The sequence below is a fragment of the Lycium barbarum genome, chromosome 9, assembly GCF_019175385.1.
Source record: "Lycium barbarum isolate Lr01 chromosome 9, ASM1917538v2, whole genome shotgun sequence".
In the NCBI taxonomy this organism is placed as follows: domain Eukaryota; kingdom Viridiplantae; phylum Streptophyta; class Magnoliopsida; order Solanales; family Solanaceae; genus Lycium; species Lycium barbarum.
Window position 1 is genome coordinate 13,950,261 of NC_083345.1, and position 11,893 is coordinate 13,962,153.

The 11,893-nt window shown below is 31.9% G+C and overlaps 1 protein-coding gene across 1 annotated transcript; it reads left to right on the forward strand.

The window, feature by feature from the left end:
* Positions 1-521: 521 nt before the first annotated feature.
* Positions 522-6,177, forward strand: LOC132609423 (vicilin Cor a 11.0101-like). Its single transcript, XM_060323400.1, has 7 exons — positions 522-841; positions 3,080-3,460; positions 3,558-3,733; positions 3,889-3,969; positions 4,080-4,346; positions 4,859-5,195; positions 5,834-6,177. The coding sequence occupies exons 1-7, from the start codon at positions 550-552 to the stop codon at positions 6,043-6,045; spliced, it is 1,746 nt and encodes a 581-aa protein (XP_060179383.1). The 5' UTR covers positions 522-549; the 3' UTR covers positions 6,046-6,177.
* The last annotated feature ends 5,716 nt before the right edge of the window (positions 6,178-11,893 follow it).

An 11,893-nucleotide genomic window follows, 5' to 3' on the forward strand; every position in this document is an offset into this window, starting at 1 on the left:
GCACTCACCCACCTTTTTAATCCACGAGCTAGAATATAGCTTAAGCGTTTAACCTAATTTAATAATTTTAATTCTAACCTTAATTCTTTTAAATATATATAAATTATTGATTATGTAAAAATTAATAATTTATAAAAAATAAATTTCGAATTTATAAATACTCCATTAAATATTGACTCCACCTATAATTTAATACACATATATAATGCATAATATCTTGATAGAATGGGATAGAATTAATCAAAGGGAGGGCAATCCGCAAAATTGCATCAGTACTTATCAACTCGCCGCATATATACTTCATACCCAGCTAATATGTTAAGTCCATGTTAAACAATTGTCCTTTACAATTTGTCCGTATACCGTACTTCACGTGACATGCACGCATCTAGCTCTAGCCGTATCACATATCCACTTCACTTCTCCACGTTTACTCCTCATTTCCAACACCTGTCCATCTGCATGCATGCATGCACAATTTCCTCCACTATAAATCCCCCACTCATCAAATCAACTTCTCTTCATCCACATCTTCTAAACCTTCTCATCATGGCAATTTTCACTAAACCGAAGCTTTTATTTCTCTTCTTCTTGATCCTCTCTTTGTTCCTCGTATCTCAATGCGATGACCAAAACCCTCGGGGCCAAGACCCGAGGCAAGAGCTTGAGAGTTGCTTGAGGCAATGTCAGGTTCAGGGCGGTCGAGAAGAAAGCCCTGAACAACAACTCCAGTGTCAGAGGAGTTGTGTTTTGCGATATGAGAGGCAACAGAGAGAGAGGTCCGAGGAAGAACGACAACATCGTGGCCACGAGACTGGAGAAGATAATCCAGGACGACAAGGTGGTTTTAATTATACTCCCGTCGTTTTATATTTTACATTGCTTTCTTGTTAGTAGTTTCTTTTAAAATTGCCTTCATTTTTTTTTTAAAGTTTAAAATTATAAGTGTTTTGATTTACTTTAAATATATTTGATGATACTCCCTATAAGAATAACCTGATATTTTTAACACCACCAAAATTCAAATGGTTTTTTTTTTAATAAAGGTCACAACATTCTTTTTTTTCTTTCTTGCAATTTTAAATTTTAGGTCTAATTTTATTCGGGTGGTGGCACACGGAGAATTTTCAATAAGGAGATTTAAAATACAATAAATAGACACATGAAGAAGGTGAGGGAATTCAAACATTTATTATATGGTGAAAATTGTTTACCCTCCCCAAATTTACTTTTCTTTAAGATTCCTATGTAATGTCACATATTTTACCCTTGATAATTTTAATTCTCCATCAATATAATATCTTTTTATATTATACGAATTTATTTTTCTTAACCTAGGTATCTATATATTATATTTAAGTTATGAGTAGAATAATCCTTTTATGAATTTGTTACAAAATTTAATGTTATTTTTTATGATTGTTGTTTTAATATTACACACATTGAGTATGTTATAGGTATATAGATGCATGTTTCAATTCTCTTTTATTCTCTCTTGTCTATATCGATAAGGAATTTTTATCGTTAATAATTAATGGAATATTTCTAAATTAAAATTCATTTAGAATATAAATAGATAATCTTTTAGGAATTTCTTATAAAATATGCCTTTATTTCTTTTAAAAATTTATATTTTTGTATTACGTGCATTAAAATATGAAAATCGTTAATAATGGAATATTTCTAAATTAAAATTCATTTACAATATAAATAATTTTTTATTTTATTTTAAATATATAATCTTTTAGGAATTTGTTATAAAATATGCCTTTATTTCTTTTAAAAATTTATATTTCTGTATTACGTGCATTGAAATATATATGTTTATTGAAATATGTTTATAAAGTCATTATCTTATACTTTCACTTGTATAAATAGATATTAGAATTCTAGTTCTTATTAGTAAAATTAAGAAATATATATGTTTATTGAAATATGTTTATAAAGTCATTATCTTATACTTTCACTTGTATAAATAGATATTAGAATTCTAGTTCTTATTAGTAAAATTAACTTTCTTATCCTTTTCATTTATTTCATTATGGAACGCCATTAACTTATATACTCAATTAGTCAATTTGGTACATGGATTAAAAAATAGTAAAATAAAAAGATAAAGGTTGATAATCTAAGGTTAAAATAGACATTTTAAAAAGTCACTTAGGATTTTAAAGGGGGAAATGTCCCTTGTTTGAGGCAGCTTGTTTGAGGAGGAGAGCTTGATCTTTAAAGCAAAGTAGCAAAGTTGGAGTGGGTAAAGGTTTTCACCATTTACTATATACTCTAGTATAAAATAATGTTTTGACAGTTTTTTGTTTTAGCCTTACATATGTAGTACTCATTTTTTCCGACAAATAGTCTCCCTAGTTCGGCTCCCCTGTTATGTAAGTACTACTCCATCCGTCCCAGTTTTTTTTTTTTTTTTTTTCGGTGTGTACCAAAAAAAAGTTCCTCTTTTTATCTTTCTATATCTAGTAAAGTTGACAATTCAAAGATTTTACCTGACAAGTACAAAATTTAAAGGATATTTTAGTTGATTGTACATACCTTTAACTTAGGATAACAAGATTCAAAATTTAAACTCCGTGCCTAGTTAAATTAAGACACTTAAATTAAGACGGAAGGAGTATTAAACAAGGTACTGTATGTTAGTAATTTTCCGGGTGAGGGCAAAAACTCTTTTATATATTGGCTTCATAAGCCCAAGTTCACCAAACATCATTCTGTATAGACATATGTTACAAAGTGTTATAGTTCTAATGTTTTTGATGTACTAAAATGTCATTTGAATAGTATATTTTTAAATAAAACTTGTCTAACTTATTAAATATAAGATGGATTCATTAATAAATATCAAAATATGAATATGCTTTAGCTATGTTACCTACCAAATAAAAATAAAGGCCGGCTAGGTGATCGAAATCGCTCAGGAGCGCTTACTCACTCACCCACTCCTTATTTATTTACCATCTTCAATCTACAATATAAGAAGATATAAGTAGAGACACACCTTTTCGTCTTTTTTTTTTAGAACAAACGAAAAAGGGAAAGTAAGATATTAATTTTTATTTCCTAACAGGTGAACCTGAGAGGAGACTCCGAGAGTGCCGACAGAGGTGCCAAAGACAAGAACAGGGTCAACAACAGAGACAGTGCCAACAAAGCTGTCGACAAGAGTACCGAAGAGAGCAAGAACAACAAGGCCGTGGCATAGAAGAAGAGTCTAACCCACAAAGAGAAAGAGAAGAAGAGAACAATCCATACTTATTCGAATCCCAGAGGTTCCGATCTCGATTCAGAGCCAGGCATGGTGATTTCCGCGTCCTTGAGAAATTCAGTGAAAGATCTGAACTTCTCAGAGGAATAGAAAAATTCCGTGTCGCGGTCCTTGAATTTGAGCCTCAGTCTTTCATGCTTCCTCATCACTGTGACGATGAAGCCATATTTGTTGTGGTTAGAGGTAATATAATCATCTCCATTTTCCTAATGTTCTTGATTAGTACGTAATAATTGTAACCAAATGAAATGTTAATTACAGTAATTTTAACTTTTTACAGGGCAAGGAACAATTAGTATAGCTGAACAAGATGAGAAGAACTCCTTCAACTTGCAGCATGGTGATGTAATCAGAGTGAATGCTGGCTCAACTGTCTACTTGCTCAACAGAGATAATAATGAAAGGTTCTTTATTTACGTGCTAGCCAAGTCCATCAATGTCCCTGGCGAATTCCAGGTAATCATAGTATTAAACATAATATTCCAGTCTTTTAATCGATTACAGAACTTCAAATCTGCCATATGAATTTGATTTTAAAAAAAACCAACAATTTGGGACTGGATGCAGTATAAGATGTTTTCAGATACTAATTTACTTTATCCGGGGTTCAGGAATACTTCAGTGCTGGAGGTGAAAATCCAGAAACCTTCTACAGAGCATTCAGCAGTGATGTCCTGGAGGCTGCTTTCAATGTGAGCCTGCTTAATTAATTTCGTACGAACTAATTAATACTCCATTTCATTGGATCTTTTTTATGATTGTTGCAATTCTCACTTTGTATTTGGTTTATTGTTTTGATTAGACCCCAAGGGACAGGTTACAGAGGCTGTTTGGACAGCAAAAGCAGGGGATAGTAATCAAGGCATCTGAAGAGCAAATTAGAGCAATAAGCGAACACGCTTCACGCTCCACTAAGCAAACTAAAGGTGAAACGCAAGGTCCTTTCAATCTGCTGAAGGAACGCCCATTGTTTGGTAGCAAATTTGGACAGTTCTTTGAAGCATCTCCAGAAAAGTTCGAGCAGTTGAGGGACTTGGATACTGCTGTTGGTTTCATGAACATCAACCAAGTAAGCCTCATTGCGAATTATTAGAGTACCAAAATCTTGATACCTTGGATTCTCTTGTAAATATTAATTGAACGCTTGTAGATACAATTTAACTTGATATCCAATAAAGGGATTCCCAATAAAGCTGTAATTGACACTGGTTTCGAGTCATGGGGGAGTCACCAAAGGAGCAATAGCTCCAACCAAAGGGGATCAAGAGGGGAATTAAAAAAAGGGAGGGGAATCACAAAAAAAAAAAAAAAAAAAAGGGTAATTTTTACCGTATCAATATCAGGGCGATTTAACCTGTTCTTGCTTAGACTTATGCAACATTAGTTGGGACTTATTTTCCAGGTAGTCCAAGTTACTAATTTGATTACATTCATCTGTTCTGGCTAATTACATGCAATGACCTAATAGAGTTAAAATACTTAAAGACTCATTTTTCAGGTTGTTAATCCATCTATGTTTAATTACCTGCTATTACATGTCAAATAACCTGAGAAATTTTGCTTTTTGAAATATTATTGCAGGGTGGAATGGTACTACCATTCTACAACACAAGGTCTACAAGGCTGGCAATTGTTGTAGAAGGAACCGGTCGTTTTGAAATGGCATGTCCTCATCTCGGTAGGCAAAGCCAGAGACAAGGCCGACGTTCTCGAGGAGAAAGAAGAGAACAAGAGCAAGAAGAAGAACAGGAGGAAGGCAATGTCCATTACCAAAAAGTGCGCGGTAATCTAAACGTTGGTGATGTTTTGGTAGTACCAGCAGGCCATCCTATTACCTTACTGGCCACCGGAAGCTCAAATCTCAGGATGGTTGCTTTTGGAATCAATGCTCGTAACAACAGAAAGAACTTCCTTGCAGGTATATATTAGTAACCTCTGTTCTTGATTTTTTACTTTTGACATATTCCAAACATCTTGAATGTGAGATTTTCTGTTTTTTGTGAAGGATTAATTTATATTTTTGTGAACAATTAACTTATGTAATACCAATTTATTAAGAACTTTTTATAGGGCAATTATATTTTAATCTGCTATAACAACCTAAGATTTCCTAATTTTCTTGTTGCTAATTCCAAATACCTTACCTTCTATACTATGATTATACTTTAATGTGCTGCAACAACTTAAACATGTTCTAGTTCTCATATTACTAATTCCAATTATATAATACCAGACATTGTGAAGAACTTTGTACTGTATTAAGTATATGTAATCTACTATAACAAGTAACATGTCTTAGGTTTCATGTTACAAATCCCAATTGTATAATAACATGCTATAAAATGTCTTAGGTTTCATGTTACAAATTCCAATTGTATAATTTTGTACCATATAGGTATATTTTACTCTGCTATACGCCGGTATACTTTGATCAAGCATAGTAGGTTAACCCCTTTCATGTTTCAGTAGTAGTTATTTCTTGTAGATGACCTGATAGTCTGAATTTATATCTTTAGTGATGTCTTCTTACAATTTTTGGTTGGTTTGAAATTTTAGGACAACAAAGCATATGGAGAAATGTGGAAAGGGAGGCAAAAGAACTGTCATTCAACCTGCCTGGAAAGGAGGTAGAGCAAATATTACAGAAGCAAGACCAGTCCTACTTTGTGGCAGGGCCAGAACATCGCCAGCAACACAGGGAGAGAGGTGAAGAAGGAAGAAGGGGAGAACAACAGTATTTATCTTCAATTTTGGACTTCGTTTTCTAAGTTGTAACATATGCACTAAGGCATGCACTAGGAATGATGCAGCTGTGCCAAGCGTGAGAGCTATGTGAGTAAATAAGGAAAGGCTCCTAGCTAGAGTACTGATATAACACCATCTAAATAAATGTGGTCCAAAGAGTATAAACGGTTTTGCCTCTTGTAATATCTACTACATCTCGCACTGTGCAATGTAACTTTTGCATCATAAATAAAATACGGAGTACTCATCTTTTAACCCAAATAGAAAGAGAGCATTGCTTTCGATCCTCCATTCTTATTTTTTATCACAAAATCCTCAAAGATTTGAGATTTATATTAGAGATGCATACACAAAAAAATGCGGAGAAACAAGATTACTTAACAGGATAAGTCACAGTTTGTTTGATGAGTCGCAACAATCGGAGCCGAACAGAATATGCACAGAACTCTTACTCGCACTATGAATTAACTGCTGAATTCGCTTTTGCAACAAGTATTTGGGAAATGAATATCAATATTATATAGGAGCAACTCCAGAGCACATGAACTTGGCTATTGTCCGATTCCAATATTGATAAATTTGCATATACAGTCAAAAAGAAATTCTTTCTCTTGATCAAGTTCCTCCATGAAAACTTAACTACATGTTAACATAGAATATTTGGGCTGTTAAACCTCCCATAGATTGTAGTTGATATTGGAAAAAAAATCAATTCAATTAAAACTCAAATCCCAGGATGGTATGATCATGACAGGTACAAACTCACTGAAGGTGGTGAATATTCAATTACTAGAAGCTATATTCCTATTATAGGCCAACAACTATGGAATTCTATGTTTCAACCAAAACACAAATTTGTTGTGTGGTTGATACTTTTAAGAAAGACTACTCACTAAGGAGAGACTGCTCAAGCTTCATATACAAGTAGATGAAGTGAGCTGATGTCTACGTGATGATCAAATCATGAAGACTACTGCTCATCTGTTTCGTGGATTGTGAATGAGCGAAAGCAGTACGGCATGAAGTGAACCAATGGACATGGCTCATAGTACAGGCAGGAGACATCACACAAGTTTTGGAATGCATCAAAGGAAACACTGGAAATAATTTATAAAGGAAATAGTAGTTGCAGTTTGTGGAGCTGTGTTATGTACATTTGGAGAGCCAGGAATTGGAAATTATTCCAAGGCATTACTGTACAGAAAGCTGAGGCAATCTTACAAAGAAAGGAAGTTTAGTTCCGCATTTACTTTGTTATTAGCTTTAATTTCTCTGTGTTTTATTAGAGGCCTAACTTCTGTTTTCGGAATTAGGTGCTTTTTGTTTGTATGTTTTGTTGGTTGTTAAAGATAAGATTTACAGTTGTTACAAAAAAAGTTCGCATTCTGAAATTGTTAAATATTTTATAATCGTTTAATTAATATAATACTATTGATATTGAGCAGAAATAAAGAAATAGTACAAAGTCATATATAAGATCAAACATTGTGTCGTGGCAAGCCACTTTCTTGAAAACGCTTCTGCTTCAACTAGGATGCAAATTGTTTAACACGTCGCTCTCTAAGGTTCCACAATACTTTCAAACACGTACACTCGTGGCTGAAAGTTTGGAGATTGCACTAAATAGTTGCCCAGAAATTAACTTATATAAGAAGAAAGAGAGAGAGAATGTATTTTCAGTGTAGGATTACAGACAATGTTGGAGCTGTTATAAGAAGGAGAATTTTGGGGATAACAAAAATTAAGGGTTGTTACACTATTTAAAATGGTTGTTACAACAGAAATTGAATTCTGGAGATGTATCTAGACATACTGATCTTGTAACAACGTAATAAGATTTAGTTTAGGCCTCACATATAGCTGGTGCTGCGAGCTGAGGGAGGGAAAATCGACCAATTTTGCCTTCAAGCCTATTTCTCATATGCACGAAGACTTTTTTTTTTGCTAGCTCTTTACAAGTTAATTAAAAGACAACTCAATATAGAAAAAGAAAAAGTTCTTCTAATCTATGAGTCGACTTTTATCTTTAACAATACTAAGTAATGGACCCGCATTTTTTTTTTTAGCATTATAAAAACGAATAATTCCAACATACAGCACACACATAAAATTTGTCTGGATATGCATGCTATATTGTTACATTGCATCTGCCCCAGGCCCGACTCTGTCTTTTTCTTCAGCCATAGTGGGATGTGGCAAACAGCGTCATTTTTGCACATACTATACAATGTAGAGGCAAACCTTCGTCGTTTCTGCATGCGTATTGCTTGCCAAGTGTTTTCTTCACGTGTGCACTTTGTATTTTAGCAAAGGCATCTTCTTATGCAATTTTGTCTTGATTTATAAGAAAAGAACAAATGTTACGTTTACGCTTCATTATGTTTCACCTGTCACTGGCTCACCAACCAAATGGTTTAACAAAAATAACTTTCCAATAATTAAGCATTTATGATTTAATAGAAACCGTGAGGTGTTGTCCTTATTAATGTACTCATAGACATTTAAAGTTTACTCCATTTGAGTGATTTCTTGTTTAATTAAATAAGTCCGATGTTAGATTAGTTGTGTAAATCATCCGACATTTCTTTCCTTTATTTAACAATGCCTTTGCTCTATTTACTATGGAGAGGACTCACTGGATGCAAAAACGTTCATGCGGTTGTAGGACTTTTAAAATTTATAATAATATACTTCAACATCTTTGTAATTATAAAAAAAATTGTTAATATGGGAAAATAAAACGTTTAAGTTACATTTTTTCAGAATTTAATAGAGGCAATTTTTTTCCAAAATAGACTAAAAAAGAAATAAGCTTATCACATAAATAGAAACGAAAAATATAATTTGAATTGTGTCTATCACCCGCTAAAAAAAATAAAAATTAAGGATGAACAACTTCTATCACTAAATATAAAAAGTAAATATTAATCCCATTTAATGATGAATTATCAATTATAAAGTATTAATTAATGACATATTAATGCCGAACCACATTATTAAATCTATCGTTTTGTTCTGATTGCATCTCTTGAGTCTAGTTTAGATCTTCTTTAGTCATGACTCGTGAGTTTTACGAGGATAATACTTTGGAAAGAGAGAAATGAGAATTTGTTCTTCAATTCTCACTGAAAAAAATAAGGTAAAAACCTTCGCGAATTGCAACTTTTAACCTCCACAAATTATCTCTTTTTATAGTGGATCTCCGCATTCACCCACATATTTAATGTATACTAGTCTCTACGAACGTGCGTTGCACGTTATTCCCTATCAATTACCACAAAAAATGTTAGATAATAGTACTTGTATTTACATTATATTTGTTTGATGAAGTATGAAAATGTTGTTAGGCACTAATTTTGATAGTAATGTAAAAGATGTTATTAGAAAATTTAACATTCTCAATGTTAACAACGCTAACTTTTCAAGTTTTCAATATATAGTGAGTAATACTTAATTTTACAAACTATTGAAATAATACACATTTGATAACCTATCAAATAATCACACCCTTACTTTCAGATGTGCCTTCAAGGATCTTGGTATAATCAAGCAATTGAATTTTAATATATCTAGTGTACTTACGAGTTACATATGTATTTCTGTTTACATAGCTTGTGTACTCTAGGTAAAAATTAAAATTAAAGATTTAATTTTTAGCATTACAGGAGAAAAAAGAATTAAAATATATAAATAATATGACCTAAAAGAAGCATAATTTTTGGGAGTTTCATAATGCTTAAATCCTTAACAAAGGTGAGCTCTCATGCAGGCTTTTCAAAATTAAATGGGCAATTTAGATAGTATATACACTTGCATAGAAGATTCTCTAAAGAAGATCTTTCTAAAAAGTTACCTTAATAAAACTCAAAATCAACTTCTCGAAATCTCTTTCCGTAATGGGCTTTTTTCCCCCATTCTTATGGCGACTGTTTCATGGCTCTTTATTTTATTAGATTAGAACAAAATTCAAGTCTCAGGAAGTAGTGTTCGTTTTAAACTGTATTTTCAACCGTAATATCTTTTTATATTTTTCAAAATAGTCAATAGAAAAAAACATATGATCCAATTAGATTGAAAGAATATATATAAGTCTATCAATTTTTAAGAATATTTTTGTTGTTCAATATTGTTATTCGTGCTTGAAAAAGTTTGTTGAATTCTATTTCCTTCTCTCTGCGGCTGCACAAAAGTTTAAAACTAATAATCCTAAAAAAGTTTATGATTCCTTCTTCTAAATATATTCAAGCAATAAGTTAATATCCCATTATAGTTCAAACAAAAAAAATGGAAAGAAGATCAAGTTATTCGAAACGATATACAATCTGATAAAATTTACATTAGATTAGTTTTTATTGTGTTTATGTGTTGTTGTTCAAAAAGAATTTACAATTATAAACAGCAGTGAGTTATTATTAGTCCAAAAATAATTAGAATTCACTTTGGTATATAGTCTTTGTTATACTCCCATTTTTTCTTTCCAAATCTGATATTGTTAGCACTTAATCAAATAAAGTTAACCGTACCTTATCAAAATTTCAACATCTTCTGTAAACTACTCAAACGGTCCTTACCCTTGGTCAAGTTAGCTATGATTTGAAAAAATGTTGTGTAATATAGACATTTAGATGGACAATTTATCTTTTATTGTTATCCGGTATTAATGTATTGCGTCTTTGTCTAAACTTCCTTGATAGTAAGGATAGGGGTTTGGATTACGTCATAAACAAAGACTTTTAGCATGCATAAATGCAATAACTTTCAATCACAAAATAGTCCAAGGCCCTGGTATGTGATAATAAAGACTTTTTAATAAATTAGATGCAAAACTGAAATTTCGAAGTAGTATTTATTTTAAAATGTATTTTCAATTGTGATATTTTTTTAATTTACCAAAAATAGCATCAGTTGTACGTTAATAACATCACGTAATGATTTGGTGAATTATTTATATGCAGGCACAATAAATTTAATAAATAATAACCATCTAAATGCCGGAATCAATGTTATTACATTTGCACATTACTTGATTTCAATATGATTGGACATCATTTGAACATCTAAAAATATCAATTTAGTTACGATAGATATTTGTTGTTCCCTGCAAAAATTATTTAAAATTAATTTGATGTTAATAAAGAAAATATGAATAAGTAAAAAATATAATATAGATATATAACGAATATTACCTCTTCGTCCACAAATGTCAACTGCATATGCAAACCATCGCCTCTTATGTTTTTATATTTTAGTATTGGTCATCTTTCAATGTCCAATACTTTTATTACCCATTGATCGGACTTTCTTAAATTATTTATGGCACATATTATTTCTCAATGTCATTTTCTAAACACCTGTAATAATTGCGAAAAAGTTGAAAAACAATATCTATTCTAAATATTGATTAATTTTTATGAGAAGAAATAATACATTTCCAGAAGTATGCCGAATTTTATTATCTTCTATCTAAAGAGATAGCACCACACGATGGAGAATGTGGAACATGATTTATTTTTTAATAGTTTGGCTCCTATATCAAATTACTTTGGAGTACAATTCAAATAGAAATAGAAAAAGAGATCAAATTGTTAGGACGCTCTGTTAGTTAGTTTAATAAAAATAGGATTAGTTAGTAAGTTAGTACGTAGTTCAGAAATAGGATTGGTTATTAGTAGTTAGCACATTGTTAGCAGTAATAGAGTTAGGTAGTTCAATAGAAATAGGATTCGTAGTTAGCACATTGTTAGCAGTAATAGTAAGGGGGTTTAGGCCCGGCGGCCCTTTCATTTCTGAATGAAGCCTTAGAGACGAACTATAAAAGGAGACAGGTCATTCAATATTATAAAGTTATTTTGGTCGATCAACATTTATATT

What these genes read in the sequence shown, in the direction of transcription:
- LOC132609423 (XM_060323400.1), top strand. Translation starts at nt 550, where the DNA reads ATGGCAATTTTCACTAAACCGAAGCTTTTATTTCTCTTCTTCTTGATC. An exon ending in CATATTTGTTGTGGTTAGAG is followed by an intron (nt 3,461 to 3,557) that starts GTAATATAATCA and finishes AACTTTTTACAG; the next exon opens with GGCAAGGAACAATTAGTATA. An exon ending in ATGTCCCTGGCGAATTCCAG is followed by an intron (nt 3,734 to 3,888) that starts GTAATCATAGTA and finishes TCCGGGGTTCAG; the next exon opens with GAATACTTCAGTGCTGGAGG.